Source organism: Pyrus communis, chromosome 11 (genome assembly GCF_041283825.1).
Source record: "Pyrus communis isolate YQ-2024b chromosome 11, ASM4128382v1, whole genome shotgun sequence".
Classification (NCBI taxonomy): domain Eukaryota; kingdom Viridiplantae; phylum Streptophyta; class Magnoliopsida; order Rosales; family Rosaceae; genus Pyrus; species Pyrus communis.
The window spans coordinates 4,830,987-4,853,278 of NC_142575.1; the positions used below are offsets into that span (position 1 = coordinate 4,830,987).

The 22,292-nt window shown below is 37.1% G+C and overlaps 4 protein-coding genes across 4 annotated transcripts; 1 reads left to right on the forward strand and 3 right to left on the reverse strand.

The window, feature by feature from the left end:
* Positions 1-1,403: 1,403 nt before the first annotated feature.
* On the reverse strand, positions 1,404-7,516 carry LOC137742248 (smr (Small MutS Related) domain-containing protein). The gene is made up of 11 exons (XM_068482066.2): positions 6,541-7,516; positions 6,325-6,350; positions 6,004-6,117; positions 4,569-4,630; positions 3,649-3,881; positions 3,317-3,393; positions 3,187-3,243; positions 2,698-2,765; positions 2,497-2,603; positions 2,330-2,400; positions 1,404-1,831 (listed from the first exon to the last, which is right to left on the reverse strand). The coding sequence occupies exons 1-11, from the start codon at positions 7,118-7,120 to the stop codon at positions 1,709-1,711; spliced, it is 1,518 nt and encodes a 505-aa protein (XP_068338167.2). The 5' UTR covers positions 7,121-7,516; the 3' UTR covers positions 1,404-1,708.
* A 1,085-nt stretch (positions 7,517-8,601) lies between these two features.
* MIK (pfkB-like carbohydrate kinase family protein) lies at positions 8,602-11,136 on the reverse strand. Its single transcript, XM_068482065.2, has 2 exons — positions 9,911-11,136; positions 8,602-9,047 (listed from the first exon to the last, which is right to left on the reverse strand). The coding sequence occupies exons 1-2, from the start codon at positions 10,766-10,768 to the stop codon at positions 8,751-8,753; spliced, it is 1,155 nt and encodes a 384-aa protein (XP_068338166.2). The 5' UTR covers positions 10,769-11,136; the 3' UTR covers positions 8,602-8,750.
* A 2,068-nt stretch (positions 11,137-13,204) lies between these two features.
* LOC137742246 (HSP20-like chaperones superfamily protein) lies at positions 13,205-15,017 on the reverse strand. The gene is made up of 5 exons (XM_068482063.2): positions 14,860-15,017; positions 14,630-14,778; positions 14,483-14,531; positions 14,246-14,388; positions 13,205-13,558 (listed from the first exon to the last, which is right to left on the reverse strand). Exons 1-5 carry the CDS (start codon positions 14,906-14,908, stop codon positions 13,472-13,474), a joined length of 477 nt encoding a protein of 158 aa, XP_068338164.1. The 5' UTR covers positions 14,909-15,017; the 3' UTR covers positions 13,205-13,471.
* Positions 15,018-18,068: 3,051 nt separating this feature from the next.
* On the forward strand, positions 18,069-21,848 carry LOC137742245 (vacuolar cation/proton exchanger 3-like). Its single transcript, XM_068482062.2, has 11 exons — positions 18,069-18,494; positions 18,622-18,689; positions 18,930-18,958; positions 19,075-19,271; positions 19,399-19,611; positions 19,827-19,946; positions 20,097-20,213; positions 20,332-20,385; positions 20,776-20,892; positions 21,025-21,115; positions 21,461-21,848. Exons 1-11 carry the CDS (start codon positions 18,204-18,206, stop codon positions 21,523-21,525), a joined length of 1,362 nt encoding a protein of 453 aa, XP_068338163.2. The 5' UTR covers positions 18,069-18,203; the 3' UTR covers positions 21,526-21,848.
* Positions 21,849-22,292: the final 444 nt, after the last annotated feature.

Below are 22,292 nucleotides of genomic sequence, written 5' to 3' on the forward strand. Positions count from 1 at the left end.
TTAACATTGTCTTTGTTCTTTGAGCTAGTGAAAGCGTTCGTTCCTTCTCGAAGGTGGTGGTAGAATTGGATCAAATGGTGACAAGAATGGTGTTTGATACTTGTGGTGGGAAATATGTTGAATACCTACGTTGTCCTTGGATAATTTTTAATAAAAAAAAAGTGGAAGAATAATTAACCATCCACAACGTGTGCATTTGAAAATTCATTTAAAACATGTAAAATTACAATTTAGTCTTATTTTGTTTGGTCAATTGTTCATTGTTCTTTTCCATCAAAGTGAGAGCATTGTGGAAATATTGAAAGTTTCACCATTTTTTATTTTTACTTTATATGGTGATGATTTACAATTGGATTTTTTGCATTTTTTACCTCTCTTTTCCTTGACAATTTCGTCAAATTGGCACCGATAAGATTGGTGTTTTAGAGCTATTTTTCTTGTAGTGTGAATTTATGTGGGATTTTGTAAGGGAATTTGGGTGACCATTTGGATTAATGAAACCAGGAATTCGAATTTGGTTGCCATTGCATGTAGTGGGTATGCTTGATTGCCGACGTACTTTGTTCATATATACCGAGGTTTTACTGTATTTAGTCGTGGACGATAACCACAAGGACCATGCATGCATGCATTTCCTTCTTATTTTGCTTCACTCTCTTCGAATACCACGTGCTGGCATTTTTTCTTCAATGTGCAGTGCACGGGGAGCAAGATAAATAAAAACTCATCCTCTCCTTCCCTTTTCGGCCTGCATCTTCTTAGTTCTTTTTATTTTTCTTTCTTGTGCAGGTTCAACAGTGCACAGTTCCTTGCCTTTTGCGGCTACCACCGCCCAGTGGGGCTCGAGCGTTTCTTGTTTTTTTTACCACCAAACTTTTCATCCTAAGAAAAGAAATACATGTTTCTAACTTTTTGTATTATTTTTAGACCTTTTAGACAAAATGGTCTCTGGAATACATTTAACTCCTCATTTTGGTCCCTAAAAAACGATAGAACTAGTCTCTGAGCTGTCCACTGTAAATCACTTTGGTCCCTAACTTACGTAGAATAAAAAGCCATTTCGAGGGAGAACTCTTGCTCACAAGCTCCGTCTAGCCGGAGCAGTAGCAGGAAGGATAGGAAGACTTGGTAGTGCCTTCTTGCGGCCGGTAGACCACATGTAACACAGATGGCGAGCTCCCTCTAAACCATGTTCAAGTGTTCTGTTTTACTTCCTGTCGTCAAATCTGTCAAATTTGGCAAACGAGGAGCCCGTCCTTACCGTACATACGGCGCGAAAACACAACTTGTGAGCATATGTTGGGTCAACATGCCTTTTGATGAGGTAAAAGTGGAATTCGCACACTTGAAGCGGCAAACACAAGCAAAGCAGGAAACAATAAACAGTAACAAACAACGATGTATGTCATGATCCAACAGTTTCAGTTTCATGTCATTGTCAACTAAGTTAAGTTTTACACAGTTTTCTCAAGTTATATACATGCCCTACACGGTAAGTACAACGAGCAACTTGAGCTGAGCTAGTTTCTTCAATAGAGGCGTCTAGATAATTAAGCGACCTAGAGAAAAGAGATGAATATGGACATCCGTAAACCTGGCCTCCGACACGACATTAAGGCGACTACACTAAACAGTAACTCCCTACTGACTGACAACATTAACCAGAAACACAACCGGTGGTGGGTATTACATACCATGCTAAAGGAGGTTACTCGGGATCACTCTCCGCATCCTGAAAGCTGAACTCTCTATGTGAACCTAGCTTGAGTAATACCATTCCTCGATTCTCTTCCCTCCATTGAATACCTTCATTCTCGGCAAGTTCGATGACCTGCACAAACCAAGCAGTAAGAAAAATATTGAACGAAGCTTATATTTTTAAGGTTGAGAGATCAAATAATCCAATTAAAGCAACCAAGATATACTTTGGACAGTTCTAAGATTTCTTCTTACAATGTTTCCATAAAATGGGAAGGTAAAATTCAACGATTGTTACTTTCATTTATTACGCTATAACCAAATACTCCCATGGCAGGGGAAGAAGAGAAATAAAACCTCATTGTTATGAAAACTCAAACTTCCCAAAAAAAAAAAACAGTTGTTAGCGTTCAACCGTTCCAAAAAGCATATCCCTAATCAATATACAATCGAGTTAAATAACACCAAAAGTACAGTAGCAATAAACAAAAAAGGCACCATCATAAAGTAAGAGACATTTTATTTACACATACATTAACTCGGGCACCAGTTTGATCAGTTTAATATGCATTACCAAGCACCCCACTATTTCCCCAAAAAATTCATGCCAAAGAGAATTTAAAACCCCTACCGATTGCTTCAGCTTTGACCTTCCATAACCATGCGACCCGCACCCTGTGATAACCCTGAGGAATTGAACCGCTGTACCAGAGCAGACAAGTAAATAGACCATACCTAATAAAATTGCAGATCAAAATTGTTCAAAGAGAAAGCAAAAAGAAAATTGCAAACACTTACATTGTGCATAAGTTCCAAACAGTAGATGGATTTTTAAAAGTTTCATGGCTTGTTTGACATGTTGCCCATGCAAATCAATTGTTATCACATTTTCTATGCCCTTGTTTCTGCAGATTAGAACATTAGCTTAGTTTGTCTACAAACACAAAATGCAAGAGTTGCATAAGACAACAACTATTTTCATGCCATCATTGCACCAACCTAGCTTTAAAGATTTCCTGGCTTGCCTTTTCGTCAGCTGCTTGTGCCAATTTAGTTTGTACCTTCGCCTAGCCAATCGAAAGATAAGAGGTAACATTAATATCTCAACTTGAATTCAACTTCTTTTCTATAAAATATAACTAAATACATTACAAAACACTTGTCCTGAGGCTTAGCCCACTTGGAAATAGAACCTTAAACTAACACTCAAGGGGCAACAACCTAGGGTAAGGTTTTTCCTAGACCATTGGGCAGATGAGGAAATTGATAGAGGGAAACTAATGGATGTGCAAGGTGCAAACTTTGAGTTATTGCCAATGCTGCTTTCTTGGATGAAGTCCACAAATCTAGAGAACACACTGGACAACCACTCCACCATCAATAGCAAAAACTGACATGCATGCCTCATAACACAACATTCTTTTCAATGCACAGAAAGCACACTTCCCAAACAACAAAACAACATTGTGCTTTTAGAGAAGCCCAGACCTGCTCAGCAAGGTAACTTGCATGTTCCCGTGCTCCTCTTGAATATGCCGTTGCAGCCTGCAGAAAAATGCTCCCTCATCAGTAAGTTACTGAAATAACCGCTGAAAGTAAGGTGTTAAAACCAACTTACTTTCTGATAGTAGGACCTCATTGCATCCCAGTGCTCCTTTGCAGTTCCTCTGAATGCATGATATTCATCTCCTTGAGCTACACGGAAAAACAAAGATAAGACATTGCTATAGATATAGAAATTTACATATTTGGGTAGATTGAGGCATTGCTATAGTTGGATAGATAACAGTTAATTCAAAAAGAAAACAATAGGATACATTCAATAAATAAACAAATAAATCAAAACCTTCATTCTGAGCAAAATAAACCACTACTATAAAAGGAAATTAATCCCTTGCACAAGAGAAGATGCAAATGCAAAAGAAGCGTCAGGAGTTCGAAGTTCAATACCAAAATTGACCTGCTGTGCTTCCGCTGAGCCAGAAGTGCAAACATCATACCTAGGTGCCAATGACTGCAATTTAGTTGCAACATTCTTCCAATTCATGGTTTTTGGTTCATATTCAGGACTCTTGGAGATGTTAAACAAAGATTCCAACACCTTTTGAGAGAGATCTGCCGCAGTACTTTTGGGGCTAACAGGAGAATGAGCTTCAGAATCAGTGAGTACCTTTGAATAATTCCTAAAACAAAGAAAACAACATCAGGTTCTATATTTTTAACATCCTCAAAGCAATGAACCAAAGAAATTGAGATACAAATTTTGGTCTAAAAAAGGGACTAAGAAAAATCTATATTGTGCCAAATTTGGCTAAGCTGCATAATAGCATTTAAATGGTGAATGAAATACTTACTACCATAATTAGCACAAACTAAATGTATTTACTGAAAAACAAATTATGACCATCCAGATTGAAAACAATTGGACATCTAGTTTTAGACGATATCAATTGTATCACCGGGAAATACCTCAAAAGGGAACCAAAATGAGTGAATTCTTCAATAACATAATCCACTTATCAATCTCATGATAAGCTAGCATCATATGTAACTAAATGCATGGGCTCTTAATGTTTGAACATAATATTACAGTGCACATCCCATTGCCAGATGGCTGATTAACGTATTAAACATTGTTGACTGTTCCTAACCATCAAAATCATATATGGCCACACACTTGAACATGACCACAGAACTCCATGAAAGTACTACATTTTGATAAGCTTCTCACAGTATGTATGCTCAAAGTTTACATTAAAATAGAAAAAAACGATAAATTACAGTGTACGGCCTAAGCATTCATCAAGAAAAATTAAAGTTAAAACAAAGAGTCAATCAGAATAATTTAATTGCAAGCATATCCAGCATACCATATATTATCCTGCTCATATTCAGACGAATGCGAAGTGCAATCAGATGCCCTATCTGTCAGCTATCACAAAATTATGCAATCAGTACATATGCAATGAAACACAGAAATTTAAACAAGTATACACAAATGTTTTAGAGGCCAAAATATGTACAAATAACAATTCATAAAAAATAACATGATCAACACTGTCAGTGACTATCCTTCATAAGCCTACGTGTCAGGCCACTTACAAATCTCTTACAGACAACAGCATAAACACATCCCAGTTTCAATAAGACAACCCCTGGAAAACAAGGGTAACGACTACGTCCTATTAAAAAATAAAACCGGTAATAACTACGTCCTCTTCAACTGTTTCAAAAGTGTAATGAATCCAGGGCACCGAGATTGATTAAAAAGAGTCAAACCTAAACCAAGAGACCCGTCCTAATCTGTCAAACCCGGAAACTAATTTTCTATTTGTTAGTCTGTATGTATATTTTGTGTGTGCGCATGTGTATGTGTGTGTTTGAGAGACAGAGGAGAACGAGGTGATGGTGTTGCTTGCTGCAATTTAAAAATACAAAATACACCAAAAAAGACAAATGTTTTGATAGGTTAAAATTTCTAAATGACATCACACTAGTCATGTATACTTAAAATGAGTTGAATCAACCCCAGCCTCCAAAAACTCAGCTCCCCACTTGCAAAGAAGCGAGCAGAGCATAATATTGAGAGGAGTCTTTGTTCTTCCATATTCAGAGGAGTCTTTGTTCTTCCACAGGCCACAGTATAGTAACTTCTGGTGAGGGACTGATAAGAACAGATTCTTAGCAAAATATAAACAAGTACAAGAAAGCATCTAGAGATGGTCCTGAATAGTACGAAATAAAAGATGGTTCACATCGATAAAACACAAATACAAGAAGCAAATGAAGAGCAAAAATGAAGGCCGCCCTAAATCTGTCATGTGGGCAAAGGGTGTTCTACTTTTACTGTCTAGGGTTTTAAAATACAGGATGCTGGCTCCAGCAGGCCCATTAGTCTTTCAATTTCCTCGTTCTACAAGAATTATATCCTTCTTTAAGGATTTTAGGTTTAAGTCTTTATAAATTACATCCTTGTAACTCTCTGGGTACAGGTTTAAAGATTAACAGAATTGCTGGAGCTTTGCTTCTATCTAGGTTTGTGTGATGCAACCTTACCCTAGGAGTGATTTCTAAACCCTACAGGTGTGATGTTAGTAGTTTCTATCCTTTTGATCTTCCTTTATCATTTTTTTCAAATATCCACTGTGCGTTCTTTCTGCAACTCATAATTCAAAAAACTCAAACTATGCAGGCGAGCTATCAATTAAATGTTCCGCACAATGAAAATGACTAAGAGCACAACTTTCACTATTATGTTTAACAATTATCTTCACACATTTAAGAACACAAAAAAAATATACTTACAGTGTCAGACTGTTCAAAGGGATGTCTACTATCTTCCTTAAAAAACATGCTATAGTTAGAACTACTACTGGACTGTTCATACGAGGAAGAGACCTCAAGCAATGCATCCAGGGCCTGAAGAAGCATATAAATAATCATCAGATTACAACAGCAACAACCTATAGGTTCAAATATGGATTCTCATTAGCTCGGACCAAGTTTCTAAAATGCCCGTGAAACCCCATGATTGTTCTGCAATCATCTTAAGCACTGACGGAAACATAATAGAAACTCTATACCGCAGCTAACTCATCTTCCTTGGCATAGGGCAGCACTTAGTACCTTTTCAACATCATACCCACACTGAACTGCAAAACCAAAATTTCGGGTTATACAATATTTCCACTGAACGCACACCAAAGCAAACTTTCAGACCAAAAGACAATTCATCTTTCATTCATCGCTTTCGTTAGTATGCAAACTGTAGTTCATACAGAAACCGAAAAACCCCGAAATGATATTATCATAAACATAAAAAAACCAACAGAGGATACATACAAAGGACGTCTCTAACAACCGCCAAGCTCAGCTCAGACTCATCTCCAAGCATAGAACAAAGAAACTGCTCAGCTTCCTCTTGCCCAGCAGCACCTCCAATACCAAAACCCTTCAACTTCGTCACTTCTGACGGCGTTGGACCCCTCCTGGGAATCGAGCTCACGTACTCCTTACCCAAAACCGTCGATACCGTTCCGGCGGCCGCCACAACCCTCTTCTGCTTACCCCTTAAACCCTTCTCGCTCACCAAATTCTGAATACAACCCGACTCAAACCCTTCCGACGAACCCGAACCCGAGCTCGAGCCCGAACTCGAAGCCGCGTCCGATCCAGAAACGCCACTCGCTGTGGAGCTCGTGAATGGCTCTTCGGAACATTCAGCCACAGCCCGTTCCAAAATCTCCGCGGCCTTGCCCGCGTCGCCATCGGCTTCGCGATATGCATAAGTGGCGTCGTCAAGCGATACCGACGAGAAAACCTCCATAAGCGAGCGGATCACCTTCTGCTCTTCATCTTCCTTGGCGACCGGCGTCGGAACCGCCAAGCTCTTCTTCCTCCTCCTCCTCTTCGTGTGCTTCATCGCCGCTGCTGAAACAGCTAAAGTTTGACCGGAATCCGTCACGATGCCGACGATTGGACGACTAATGATACAAAACCCTGGCGCGAAAATTCGGTTGGGGGATATGAGCTTCTGCGAGAATAGGGTTTCTGAAACCGGCCGGTGGACGAGGAATCAGATCAGAAACCCCAGGTTGGAGAGGCGGAGCGGGGGTAGAAACGGAGAATTAGAGAAGGGGATATGGCTAATTTAGGGATTTCCGAAAGTAAAAGGAGGTAGTGGTAGTGGTGAGCCGTCCGGGTGGGTGGGGGTTGGCGAGTGGTTAACAGGGATTAATGTTTTATTTGTTTGTTGGTTTATCTGGGGGACGGCTTTTTGGAGTTCCCTTACTAAAGGGCAAATGATTTGGTCCGAAATGTACAGTAATACGAGATATTACTTTTTATATTTTGATCATATTAAAAGGGTTTGGATTTTCGTGGGATCTTTTTTATGAGGATCTTAAAAATCTATTTGGATCATACTGAAAGAATTCAAATCTTTATTGAATTTTCTTTGTGAGGATCTCAAGAATTCATTTTGGTTATATTGAAAGAATTCGGATCCTCACCAGATCTTCTTTGTGAGGATTCTGAGAATCCATGAATCATGTCCGTATATTATGCAGTTATATATTATTTTAAATATCTTTATTTATAAATAAATATAAACAGTACTTGATAAAAACTGACAGCATAATGTAACGAACATTAAATTACAAAACTATTTTCCGATTATTAGGGAATCTGTGGGGCCAGCCAATCATTTCACTGCTGCTGTTGCTAGCGTACACGCGGTGGAAATTAATCGACTTTTTTCATTTACTGCTGATTGATTTAACGAGTGGAGTTTTATTTATAAAAACGAAAAGCTAAACAGACCTACTGTTTAACCTAGCCAAAACTATAAACTAAACATCGTCAACAAAAACTTCAAACTGATATTAGATCCTGTAAATACTAATTTCTAAACTTCTGCAAAATGAGTTTCACAACTCATGCATTTAATGCAATATCAATCTGCAAAATCAGATTCAGTTTCACAATTCATGCATTTAATGCAATATCAATTTTAAAATCTTCTACAATTCTACAAGATCAGTTCATAATTCGTAACTTCTCACAACTTCTCACACACTTTTTGTGATAGACCATCGAACTGAATAAAATCACGGTCATGATTAAAAAATAATGAACTTGTGCCGACAACCATTATTTTTGCCGACACTATGTGATGGACCGAACCCCAAATTGATTACAGCTTAATGGGCCACAACTGGCCACAACTCCGCCCATCAGGGCCGTATAATGCTCGGATAGGCCCGGCATAATTTACACGTTTTGCCAGTTCTCAATCGAAAGAAATACTAGTATGTTACGACTTGCCCTAAAGGGGTCCGATTTCTGAGAAGAAAACCGCCACACTCATTAGTAATTGCAACTAGGAGTAGAAAGGAGTAAAAATTCTCTCAGAGAAAGCAACTTTGTTTCTTCTTTTATTTTTGCATTGGGGTTTTACATTGATCTAAACAGTAAAGATACACACATCTTCGACATGACGCAATCCCGCGTAAGGTTATGGATGAGGAAATTTACTGCTACACTGTCGAGAATCATGGCTTACCGGCAGTGTCAATGATTTGAACTGGTTCTTCATTGACAGAGACGGGCAACAATTTAGGCTGTGTCGCGTATTGAGGGAGGACACCCTGTTCCATTGACTTGGGAGGAGAACTTGGCAGATCCCGTTGAGGTTCCTGAGCAAGGCACTTTGTTGTCTGCTTAGCTGCTCCTAGGGATGCATGAAATTGCTCATGTCCTGCTATGTTCACAAACTTAAACCTGTCATCTTTTCTTTCGTGGCAATTAGCGCACTGCATTTTTCTCCTCTGCACCTCTTCACGAACTCTCTGCAAGACATAAGGTGAGAGACTACAATTAGATATTTGTTAAACAAAACAACGTCCGCTCACTATCGAAACAATTAGTGAAAACTTCATAGTTATAGGTAGTACGACAACTACGAGATGAAAATCTACAGCAGAATAAGTGTGAGCACAAACACGACCGCATAATCAGCCCTTTCACCAGAACTTATTCGCCTCTATTGCATTTTTTATAAGCAAAGACACATGCCTAACGCGTAAATATTCTTTATTTTTTACAAGTGTTCATACAATAAGATCTCTGCATAAATCTTTACTGTGAAATTTCTTGAAAACAACAAATACTTCATAACTGTTACGAAGACATTGAAAACAGCAAAATATTTCATGTGAGACACTAAAGAACATGGAGTCACATTTCCTACGCAAAGTTAAGTTCTGCAGATGGCTGAATGAAGCCTACAGGCCTCTCCCATTAGCATCTGTTAGTGAACTACAATGTGCAGAGCTACTTATCTTCACCATCCATCACGGAATATGTGGTGGAAACATCTCACCTACATTTAACTTAATATTCGCCGATGCACCCAATTTGGAAACTGATCATATTTTTAGTCTAGGTTGAGAAAGCATAAACTGGAAAACACAATTTCACATAGATATATGCACTTTTTTCAGCAGCATAACAACATGATCCGGCTATAATAATCGCTCAATATACAAGAACATAAGTTAACCAAATCTATGATATCGAAATACGAATTCCAAACTTTATAGACAGTATTAGTGGCATAAGTTTTACACTATTGAATAAATCTACATACTATCCCACAATCCAAACCGAAGCAATCAGGAAGAGAACAATGGCAATGAAAAATAAGGCACACCTGCAACAACTTGGAATCAAACTTGGGCAATCCTATTTGCCCAACAGTCAGTGACCCGAAAAGGTTGCCGAGCAATGCAGCATCAGGCATAGTCAAGCCATTAACAAGCCCGGCAACAAACCCACCAAGGAAACTGTCTCCTGCGCCCGTCGGATCAACCTGGCTCGTCGGAAAAGGCGCAACTTCCACCTCACCGTCTCTCCAATAAACTTTACACCCACGCCTCCCATTCGTCACCACAACACAGCAGAGCTTCCTCACCTCCTCCACCTCCATAAGCAATGCCTCCTCCGCCGACGCCTTCAAAAACCCAATTCGAGGCAAGAGATGGAAGAATCCACTCTCCTTCAAACCCACAAGCTTCACAGTCCCGTCGACTCCGTCGAAAGCTCGAATCAGAGCCTGAATGTCCACGAACACAGTGTTGCAAGTCTCAACCAACTTCTCCACCGTCTCAACGGTGATCTCGCCGCCGACCCCGACCGCCATTCCGAAATCAAACCTCGATTCGGGGAGATCCGAGGGCCTAATCGGGCCGCAAGCTCTTACCCGTTGCAGAACCCGGTCCTGGCGTTCGTCACCGCCGACGCCGGAATCAAAATGCGCGTGGAAGAGAGTGGTTTTGCAATCGGGTACGACAATCGGGTCACGCGGGACAGAGTAAGCAAAGTCCGACCCGACTTTGGAGACCAAATCGTAGGGAACGGATACTCCATCGAATACATTGGAGATGAAGGAAGCGGCCCCGCCGAGAGTCTCAGCCAAAACGACGCCGTCTTTGATTAAAACGTCGTGGCAGTAGTTGCCGGCGATTAGGACCCGGGGAGCTGAATTGGGTCGATTTCCGTCTCGGCCCATGTGGGGTTTGGCGGGTTTGGATTCGATTGTATGATCCGCAGGTGGGTTTTGGAATCATGGGTTAGAAAAACAAAGAATGAGAAGCTGGTTAGGGTTTGAGAGGCACCATTGAAGAAATGAGGGGAGAGAGAGAGAGAGAAGACTGGAAAGAAGAAGTTTTGGACTTTTGTACGTGCAGGTGTCGTAAAGAATATATAGTGCATGGGAAATCAGTGGCAGGGGATGAGATCGAGGGACGGAGGGTGACTGCTGCTGACGGCCCTCCGTCAAAGCTGCTTTGGTTTGCGGAAAGGGGAGGACGACTGGTGGGGATCGTTGGGAACTGTCACCTTAATTTGTATTTAATATTTTGTTTGTCTCTTAATAACGAAGATTGTGTCATTAAAAAAAAAGAATATTAATGAAACAATTAGTAAGGTTCACTTTTAACGAAAATAATATTTTTAACTTTAAAAATTACTTCTAATACTATTTATTTACACATTTATTTTGTTATTTTCATTAAAAGTAAAGTTTAAAGATTTTTCGTTAGTTTTCTTATAAAAACAAAAAATAAAAGATTGTGTTTGCATCAAAATCTCTCATGTCACGTGGATGGTAACTAAACGAAAGATATTCTCTAGTTGTGTGAAGGCATCTCAGGAGATAAATTTCTAACAAATACCTTGGCCTCCTCCTGTGGCTCGACATTCTAATCGTCATCTCTCTCTCTCTCTCTCTCAAAGACCCGTTTTCCTCATTGTCATCGCTCCGTCAATGGTGAGCATGTTGTCCTCTCCACCCCAGTCCAAGGTCTAGGCTACGAAGGTGACGGAGGACAAGCAGGTTTTGCTCCTAAGGGACATCTAAATTTCACTCCTTTGTTTTCCAAACTCTAAAGTTTACTCCTTTTTCTTCTTGAGAGATTATATTCACACAACCCAAATTACTTGCCCCACACTCTTTTATTTTTTAATATTTTTTAGATATTCTACACACCACTAACACTTCATAAAAAAAAATTAAAAAAATTAAGAGTGTGAGCGAAGTAATTTGAGATGTGTGAATATAATCTATATTTTTCTTTCCCTTACGTAGACGAGAAAATCACTCAAATCTCACGCTTCTTCCGAACTCAGCAACCAAGATTCAAATATGCATAAGGAATTTCAGTCAAATGAGAAAACCTTCAGTCAATTAAACCACATTCACTTCACCCAAGAACCCACATTTATCCAACTCTTTCCTTCTGTTTTTTGGACTAAATTTCGTACTGAAAAACAAGAACAATCATGTGTGATGGAAAACATTGAAGATCAGGAAGTGTAAAGCTACAAAATCATTTGGGTTTTGGGAGTCTTTGGATTTGTTTTGTTAAAAGTTATAGTTATTAAGGGTATATTGGTACTTTTATATCAACTTTTGGTTATAATTACCATAAATTTCAAAAGTTAAGCTATAATTCTATATGGAGTTTAAATTTTGGTTATTTTTCCAAATTTCCCAAAACTGAGAAAGAAATAACAAACCAAAATGCAAACGTCATCAAGAAGCTAGCCAAACAGAGGATAAGGAAGGAATGACGATTTTCGCACCCTCATTTTCTCCGATTACGTTACGTCTTCTCAATTTTATGCTCTGGTAGTTGAGCAAACATTAAAGCATACGAACAGGGAGAGCGATGCAGATGGAGTAAATGAAAGCCTGAATTTCGGCAATTCACTACCCTAAAGCAGTTCGCACAACAGAACATCCATCAGGTTTTTGCTGTGTACTTCTACAAACGCACCACTGCTAACAGCAACCATCCAACAACACAAGGCTTATAACACGGTTACGACTACTTACGAGCATTGTACCCCTGCACCCGATGTTTCAAGTTCGATTCCCCTCCTCCAATACTTGAATCAAAATACAATAAAAACAGCTAATGTCCAACACGAGACATGGGAATGTGATTCCGTTTCATTTATAACCATCTAAAATGGCCTATTATATTACAAATTTCAAGACTTTAGAATACAATTCTCACTCCAACAGTCCAACTTCAGTCACCTCATTAGCTATTTTCAGACACAAACAAAATCAAATCAAATAAAGTGGCCTAAATCCCTTTCAGGCCACTCTTTTAAACCCGAAAGGACTTATTAAAACCTAACAAGTTCATCTTTATATTGGAACCCGCCAACTGAACTTTAAGTATATACACAGCATCGATTTAATGTCAAACATTCGTATGTTGATAACTTTAATTTTCAGACAGAGCAGATGGGGGCAATTTACTATATGGTTGGCATGTGCAGGAAGAAATCATATTCTAAGTTCCTCTGAGTATTGGGTGCTAGATATTCACAAGGAATTAAGAAAAAGGTAGCCATCCTAATACTGGCAACATGTTTATCAAGATACTTCCTAATTTCTATTTCTCAAATCATAGTTCAAAGCTTCAAATCATACTTCATAAACAAGAGATTTATTTGGCCGTGCCATTGTCGGAAAGTAGGGAAGCAGGCATTGGAAGATAAATTACATAAATTCTAGATTTTTAAGTTTCTAGTTATAGACAAGATATAAAAGTAAACAAGAACAGATTTTAAGTAGAACTGAAGTTCTTACAGAGATCACACGAAGGCAAGTTGGCCAGCCAATCAAGTTGTCTTATTTACTAAATGTTGGTCAGGATTTTATACCAGGCTTATGCAGGTAACTAATGCAGCAAACTCGTCAATCAGAGCGGATACCGCCCATAAAGGTCCTTGGATCAGGGCAGCCTCCATTGAACTGGGCTTGTGAGAAATCAAAGCCTGGGTTCTGCAGAGGGCCAAAGAATCACTTGCTATATTATCAGAAAATTCATCAAAGAGCATATTTGGGTGAGGTTCATATGATCGGTAGATAACCAGAAAACATTGGTTTTCTTAGCAATATAAATATCAAATTCAGTATCATGGGTAGAGTTCTAGTTAAGGTAACTAGAATTAAACTAAGTTGTAGGCAATAAAGTTACTCAGATCCTGCATCAACATTTTTGCATCTTCGTTGTCTCATTTTTGCATCAACATTTAATCTTGATAGAAAACCAAGTTAATCGCCTTTCTAGTGAAAACTATTGTATATAGGTAAAATTGTGTCAACATTCTCCTTTCTTTCCTATGAGTAAAATTCAGCATGTGAATTTTTGGGTACAACGAACAATAAATCACCACATTCTAATCTAAGAAAGCCTAGTGAAATTATAGACCAATGGAACATAATGCACCACACAATACTGAGCCTTGCATCTCCTATTATCGATTACCTCACAATCACATTTTTTATGCATCCAAAATCCCATTCATTTTTCAAAATCAATCTCCTTGATATAAAGAAACGCTTGCTAGCGTATCTCACACCACAAGGAACACTAACATAATGAACAAGCTTCACATTTATCTCATGAATTCAAAGAGTAATACATAAATACATAGAGTGAGAATAAGATGCATAAGAGTAATTCACCTCTTCTTGAAATCTCTGAAGCATAAGGCGCTTCTGCTCAAGATCCGTGGAGTAAGGATCGAGCTGACCCTCGCCCACTATAGGCGATGCCCATGTCTGGCCTTTGTCCCTCTTCTGCAGTGTTATGTGCATTATATCATCCTCTACCATATCATTAATAACAAAATCAGTATAAAATATCCAAAAAAAAAAAAAATTAGAGAAAATATGAAAAATTAAAAACTAAACACTAATTACCTAGTGTCCAGAAAGAACAGTCCGTCTTCACTGGGCAGGTAAGGTCATGCTGTACACCCCAAACCGAAAAACGCACCGTTTAAAACCAAATACCAAAAGCTTCAATCTTTTCTTGAAAATGAATCAAATTACATTGAATTTACTCACATTGAGGTACGGAGGATTGCCTTTGATGCCGAGTTCGACGTGCTTCGACTGAATTTTGCAGTAAAATTGCTTTGAAGGAACATTTGGGGGTAAATTTATGTACATATTTACCTCCTCTAGGGTTTGGTCCCATTCAAACACCTTCTGACCTAAAATTTTAATCCGAACACAAAATTAAATCGCGGAGAACCAAAAACAACTACGAAAATTGGAAAAGGAGAAAGATTTACCATTGTGAACGAAGCTATGGCGCTTCTCCGGTGCCAATTTCTCGGCCATTTCGTGAGCTAGGGTTTGCTTCTGCTCTGCGTTTTGGTTCCTCCGTTCGCGCGCTTATCTTTCTCTTTCCTTTGTTCATGAAGCTTCTAAAGCAAAAGTTTGATATTCTCAAAACCATCCCTAATATTTATGAAACCTCATGTTTATTGCCCCCTTTATTTTTGTGGATCATGCTTTACCACACTAGTTTTCGTAATTTTATTATTATTCGGTTGCAAGTTTTTGTCATTTCCATTAATGCCACACATTGCAACTTTTGTTTTTCTTTCCGTGTTCTTAAATCCAATTTTCCCATGCTTTGTTTTTCCTTTTTGGTTTGGCCCAAAAGTTCCTTATTTGAATTGCTAATCAATTAATACAAAACATCTTGTGATCCTCTAAGTCTTAACCCTTTGCATAGTTTCATAATGTTCTTTACCGACAATCTGAAGTTGAAGCATAATTAACTGTTGAATCATCTAAATACTAATTAAGGTGACAAACACACCATATTTCGTTATGACACCATGGCCGATGAATGTATTACGTTATTCATATAAAAAAAAAATTTCCATAAAATGATCATATGGATTATAATTAATAAGAAAGAAATATGCTAATACATATAACATATTTTTTTTCAATTAACCTATCTTCTTCCTCAACCGACATCACCACACACAATAAACCTGTATTTTGCCACAATGTCAAGCCCAAGCATACCCCTATATCATTTGAAGGATTATGAAAATACGTAACTTCTGGTCCAATCATCTATAAACACATGTATTAGGTCGGTTTCGATACTTTGCGTAAGGAGAGTGTATGTTCGAGTTTGCAATTCACCCCATAGTCGTCTTTTTACCATGGAGTCACATACTCAAGTTTACAAGAAGCCTTTTTTGACTTTAGACTAAAGATATCCATGATATTCTTGGGAAGACATGCAGTGACATTATTGACATGTAAAGTAAAAAAGGCACCAATAATGAATTCTAATAATAAAATGAATGAATGAAATAATGCCTCATAGCGAAAAAATTTGGAGTTTATAGGATCAAATTACACACAATACATGCATTTACTTAATATATTAGTCATCTAACGGTCAAGTGTGCAACTAAGATGAAAGAATATCATATATGACCGTATTTGGCCATTAAATAGTGAATATATACTGAATAAATACGTACTATAATGAGTCCCCTAATGATCCTCTTACTGACTATAGTTAAATTAGTTGTCTAATATATGCACAGATGACGACAATAGACAAAACTTATCCAACAGAGTTTCTTTTTTCATACGGATGAGCAATTTCCATATTTTGGAGTGTAAGGAAACGAAGAAATTGAGTGTATGCGCTTTGAGGAAACTTCGTCAAATATTTTCCGTTTCTCGAAGAATCTTACCAACATCGTATATTTAGGTCGGTTTAACATTTTTTTTAGAACTGTTTTTGTTATATGAAACTGTAAAGACATGATAACCGTTTGAATCTCTTCCAAGGAAGGCTTGAAAATTCCACGAAACTTCTGTCTTTTGGGTACGACAGATATGTACATGCAGATTGTTGCTGCCGTTGCCCTCTCGAGGAGAGCGCTCTCCCCTCACCGCTTCCATGCAGCATACTGAAAGAAATTGGAGCTAACTATAACCAATGACAGGGTGCTGTGTGTGAAATGCAACACACAAAAGAGGACAATTTATCACAATATTATATGTGTTGGCAAGTGTGGGTTTTGATGTGTAAGAGGATAGAGCATGCAGTGTTCTACTAGTGTTAACGGATGATTCACAGACAAAAGTAATGCATTGAAAGTGAGAGAGATAATTTTCAGAACTGCACTACCTATTCATTTAGATCCGTTCCACAGAGTAATCTCATAATCCGAGCAGTTAATTTTCAGGTCCTCATTTATAGAATTTATTCGAATTTGCTCAAATAAAAAATCGTTTAGCACTTAAAGTATTATTGTGAAAATTTCATTGTTTGTTAACAATATTGTGTTCATCCTTTCCAAAAAAAAAAAAAAAAAAAACAATATTGTGTTCATCTATCCATTAGATCACAATTAACTAGTTAGCTAAACGGCTTTTGATTTCAATGAGTTTTTGCAAGTTGATTCATCTCAGCAAAATATACCCAGCAAACCAAAGTTCCCATTTTGCCCCTAAACAAAGACTACTACAAATTTAAAATACCAAATTGAACTGCTCTACTCTGCCACAATCATCTACCTTAATACAACAGTACCCCATTCTCGCCTTCATTTTTCAATCCTAAAACCTAAACTCTAATAGACAGGGGAGGCCGAGGGCAACGATTTGCATGGGAAGGCTGGGAGCGGGTCCTAAATCCGTGGTTGTGGCGGAGTACAAGTGGGAATGGTTGTGTGTATGATTGCATTTTTTTTTTTTTTTTTCATTTTGTATGGGCAAAATGGTAATTAAGTTCGAATTTTGCTTGGTACGAAGAGCGTTTATGCTGGGTGGAAATAGAAGTATCTACCCAAATTAATTTGCCAAATATCTTGTTTTTTTTTTTTTTTTTTTTTTGGAGTGTTTTATGCACATTATTTTTCATTTTCTTCACGCTCTTCTCAAATTTTTTTTTAGTACATCGATATTTTTACACTAATAGAAGAGGGAGTTCGGCTAAGCCACACAATGGGTAGCCTAATTTGGTATCAAATTTGTCATCCACGAGATTCGAATCTAAGACCTTTCACTTCTAAGTGAAAAGTAATACCACCAAACCGTAGTACTAAGTGACCGCTCTTCTCAAATTTAACCCTTAATTCTCCTTTGATTTGTTTAATTTAATGACTAAAAAAGAAGATGCACAGCATGTTCAGAAATATACAATTTCCCTTTTGTTTTCATCTATAACCTCTTTTGTTAGAAAATTAAATATTATTTGTCTGTATGTAACAGCCTTATTTGGATTAATATGAATGTATTTATGTTTTTTTGGTCCAAAATGAATAATTATATAAATGCATGTCTAACTGTGTGCTTTAAGGGTGTCACATATTTATTTTGTTGTCAACCTTACACCGCTTGTAACTCCTGAGAGAGTCCAGTCTTTTTAAAGTACGTGGAGACTCATGCATGAATATAAACAAACTCAGAAAATTCCAGGAAGTTGCCTTATCCTATATTTATATATGTAGAAACCATTGTTTCTTAACAAACAGAGAAAGAAAGAGAGATACTACTTCATTTGCTGTTCATCAACCCTCCAAATACTCCATTCCTTCGCGGTGAAGAAAGTGGAAGGGTTTAGGATTTTGTTTTGATCGATATATCTATCATGGAAGAATCCCAGGAGGCTTTGAACAACATAGAGAATGGGATTAGTGATTATCACAAGGGTTCAGGAAATAATAGAGAGCAGTGGATCAATGGATCAAGAACACCACAAAATTTGTCAGCTTCGATTGTACGAAAAAAATCCGACCCGATTCTTGTTTCGAATGTTCGATTCCAAATGCTTAGAAATATTCTCAACAATTTGCATGAGGTTGTTCTTGGCACCAAACTTGCAGTGCTCTTCCCAGCCATCCCCCTTGCAATTCTGGCTGATTTTTATCACTTCGGGAGAGTAAGTGCATATTCTCATTTAATTAATTAATTTGGAACAATTAATCAGAAATATGAGATTTTTCCTTCTTTTGTAAATTAATTAGTTTCTGATGTTCATTTGTATTTGTTCTAATTGTGCAATGCAGCCTTGGATTTTTGCTTTGAGTTTGATGGGACTCACCCCACTTGCTGAACGTGTCAGCTTCCTTACTGAGTAAGCAGTTTTGCTAATTAGAAAGTAGTATTTTATAGAAGAAAACTGTTATTAGTATTCTAAAAAGTCATTTTACTTTCGTATATGTTTTTCCATTAAGAAAGAGCGTGATGAATTTTTCAGAGAGCAAAGTGCAAATAGCAGCTCTCTAAATTATGACATACAGATATATATGTACACAATTTCTAACATTGTTTTTTTTTTTCCTTCCAATTTTGTCTACTCAAATAAAAAATCCAGGCAAATTGCTTACTTCACTGGTCCAACAGGTACATAGATCTCACTTCTAATTATAATATCCAATTATTATTACTAAACAATATTTAATCAATGTGGACTAATGCTATATATTGTTGGGGTTAATTAATTTTGATTTAATTTGCAGTGGGAGGACTTCTTAATGCAACATGTGGAAACGCAACAGAGATGATCATAGCATTATTTGCTCTTCGCCAAAACAAAATAGATGTTGTGAAATACTCCCTTTTGGGTTCCATTCTTTCAAACCTCCTCCTTGTTCTTGGGACCTCTCTTCTCTGTGGAGGCTTGGCCAACCTGAAAAAAGAACAAAGATATGATAGAGTAAGAAATATTACTAATTGATAAAAACTTTAATTATCAACAAATTAACCCTTTCAATTCAACAATTTAGAAAACCAATTAATGGGAGAATTTTTGTTAATTTCATTTTCTTTTTTGGATTTAACAGAAGCAGGCTGATGTGAATTCACTACTTTTATTGCTGGGTTTACTATGCCACATGCTGCCACTGATGTTCAGATATGCCTCGGGGGTGGACAATCCCTTTGCCATCGACACTCTTCAGTTGTCAAGAACAAGCAGCATTTTTATGCTCATGGCATATGTCGCCTATATCTTCTTCCAGTTAAAAACCCACCGGCAATTGTTTGAGTCACAAGAGGTGATTAATAATATGCACTAACTATCAATAATTAACATACATGCGAGCTTATTTGGAAGTACTTTTAGAATGATTATAAAAGGTTTCAAATAACCAAAAGTGTTTCCAGAAAACACTTTTGTTTTTATTAAAATTTTCAAAGTGTTTTTGATAAAGCGCTTTTGTTAGAACATGAAAAAAACTCTATAACTTGTTCCAATGCGATATATAAGCAGGAAGATGAAGATGAAGACGGAGAAATAGCAGTGATAGGGTTTTGGAGTGCATTCAGTTGGCTGGTTGGTATGACAATTATCATAGCTCTCTTGTCTGAGTATGTTGTGGGTACGATCGAGGTATATATATATTTAGATATGCATGATCATTATTCTAAGAACCCTAAACTTGATCAGATTTCATAATTTTGGTTAAAATTCCATAATCATGAATTTTGAAGCATTAGTTCCTCAGTAAATCCCTAATTATATGCATTTTTATTCAATTAGGCTGCATCAAATTCTTGGGGAATTTCTGTGAGCTTCATCAGCATTATTTTGCTACCAATTGTTGGGAATGCTGCTGAACATGCTGGTTCCATAATTTTTGCTCTCAAGAATAAGTTGGTAAGTTACACCTAAAAATTAAAACGAAAAGTTCATTAAAGGATCACTCGATAATCTTCTTTTAGATATTACATTGTTCTGAAATTAATCTAAATATCAATTTCTGATTTTTATGCAGGATATTTCTTTGGGAGTTGCTTTAGGTTCTGCATCCCAAATTTCTATGTTTGTGGTAAGATTATCACAAATCTAAGCTAAAAAAAAACTTTAAACTGATCCACAAGCAATGTTGTTGTAAGTGCTTTTAGTCTTTATAAAGGCACAAACAAGCCCTAAGATCCTATCGAGTGGATTTTGTTCATTCTTTTGTAATATTGGCTAGTGACTATGGGCTAGTTTGGAAGTGCCTTTAAAATGACTGAAAGAGTTTTTGATGAAAATATTTTTAAAATCAAATTATTAAAAATGTAAATAAATTCTGAAAAATTTTCTCTAAAAGCACTCTTTAATCATTTTAAAATTACTTCCTAACTACTCCTAATTTAAGTAAACCTATATACAAAATCGAAAGAATATTTCTTCAAACTTCTCCTAAGAAACCAAAATTTCCTGTCATTTTCAGATCCCTTTAAGTGTGATTGTTGCATGGATAATGGGCGTCCAAATGGACCTTGATTTCAGTCTCCTTGAAACTGGTTCTCTTGCTTTCACCATAATCATCACAGCCTTCACATTGCAGGTTTTCTCCTAAATCTACCCTCTATATATTTCTCACTTTTCTGTGGGGATTTTGTAAATTAGTAAAATACATTCTCCTGTTCTTTTACTTTAATTTTTGCTAAAAAATTTAAACTATTCTCTTATTTTCCAGGATGGAACTTCACATTATATGAAAGGAGTCATTCTTTTCCTATGCTACATTGTTATTGCCGCATGCTTTTTCGTTGACAAAATTCCCTCGAGTAAGTGGCTATATCGTTGTAATATACTTTAGACATAAAAAAAGGTAGGGTAGTGTTATCCACATACTTATTTTTATGTCTCACACCGTCGGATCAAATGAATTGAAGAAGATCAATGACAAAAAATTAGGAAGAGTGTAAGTGGTAAAATTTGGCATGCGAATAGTTTTATCCAACAAGTATATGACTTTTGCACTATCGTTTACACCTCATGCTTTTCTGGTCTTTGGATTGAATCATCAAAAGAGAATCAAGGGACGTGAAAAAACTTTGAATCTTAACTAAAGACCATCAACTAACTTTATTTCATTGCACTAATAAGTATATTATGAATTTTCGTCGCAGATGAGACAATTGTGGACAATTTGGGAACACTGCATGAACCATCCTCTGGAATCTTGTTTGCTTGAAGTATCGTGGGATCCCAAATCAAGAGATTTAGATTCATTTGTCACCCTATTGGTTCATTGGAAAAAAAAATTCACAGTGTGGACTCTGCACTTGGACATGAAGGGGAGGTTTCCCTCTGAAGATGTTTGTATATAACTTCTGCTCTCATGTCTATTTCATAAGGTTTTAATTTGCTTCATTTTGGTTAAACTAGCGGGAAATTGCATGAATTTGATTTAAGCAGAGGACAAAAATTTCAGTGTGGACTCTGCACATGAAGGGGCAGTTTCCATCTTTTTCTAATTACAATAATATCATGGAAATAAAAAAATTCTTCATTTTAGAGTTCAACATTTTATAAATATTATGAAATGTCATAAGTTTGACAAACGTGAATCATTTCTGCATATCTCTATTTATTTTTGGGAGTAGAGTTATCTCCCATCCAAATCCTCTCCCCTCTTCTTCCCTTGAGAATTTTTTTAGGATGACGAGAACATAGCTCGGTACATCACGTGTCATGATACAATTGGTTGACCTTTTTTTTTTAATGTTTCTAACCAATTCTATTATTACATTTGGTATACCAAACCGTGTTCCCGGTACACTGAAAAATCTCTTCCTCCTACTCTCTCTCTCTCACTGTTATCTTTGTCTATCTCTCTATAAAGAAGTCCATATAAGATATTGATATAATTTAATCGTGACTTTTCAAATATAAATAAAGGAGAATTCAAAGATGAGAGAATCTTACTCTTTATTTTTTTGTTTCTAATTTTTCTAGATT

Excerpts from the sequence above, each read along its gene's own strand:
- LOC137742248 (XM_068482066.2), bottom strand. The coding sequence starts at position 7,120 with ATGAAGCACACGAAGAGGAGGAGGAGGAAGAAGAGCTTGGCGGTTCCG. Across the intron at positions 6,351-6,540 it reads GGTTGTTAGAGACGTCCTTT|TTCAGTGTGGGTATGATGTT; the intron begins GTATGTATCCTC and ends TTGGTTTTGCAG. Across the intron at positions 3,244-3,316 it reads TGAGGTCCTACTATCAGAAA|GCTGCAACGGCATATTCAAG; the intron begins GTAAGTTGGTTT and ends ATTTTTCTGCAG.
- LOC137742246 (XM_068482063.2), bottom strand. The coding sequence starts at position 14,908 with ATGGCCGAGAAATTGGCACCGGAGAAGCGCCATAGCTTCGTTCACAAT. Across the intron at positions 14,532-14,629 it reads GCAATCCTCCGTACCTCAAT|CATGACCTTACCTGCCCAGT; the intron begins GTGAGTAAATTC and ends TGGGGTGTACAG. Across the intron at positions 14,389-14,482 it reads CTGTTCTTTCTGGACACTAG|AGGATGATATAATGCACATA; the intron begins GTAATTAGTGTT and ends ATGATATGGTAG.
- MIK (XM_068482065.2), bottom strand. The coding sequence starts at position 10,768 with ATGGGCCGAGACGGAAATCGACCCAATTCAGCTCCCCGGGTCCTAATC. Across the intron at positions 9,048-9,910 it reads TTGATTCCAAGTTGTTGCAG|AGAGTTCGTGAAGAGGTGCA; the intron begins GTGTGCCTTATT and ends TATGTCTTGCAG.
- LOC137742245 (XM_068482062.2), top strand. The coding sequence starts at position 18,204 with ATGGAAGAATCCCAGGAGGCTTTGAACAACATAGAGAATGGGATTAGT. Across the intron at positions 19,272-19,398 it reads AAGAACAAAGATATGATAGA|AAGCAGGCTGATGTGAATTC; the intron begins GTAAGAAATATT and ends TGGATTTAACAG. Across the intron at positions 20,386-20,775 it reads CCCAAATTTCTATGTTTGTG|ATCCCTTTAAGTGTGATTGT; the intron begins GTAAGATTATCA and ends TGTCATTTTCAG.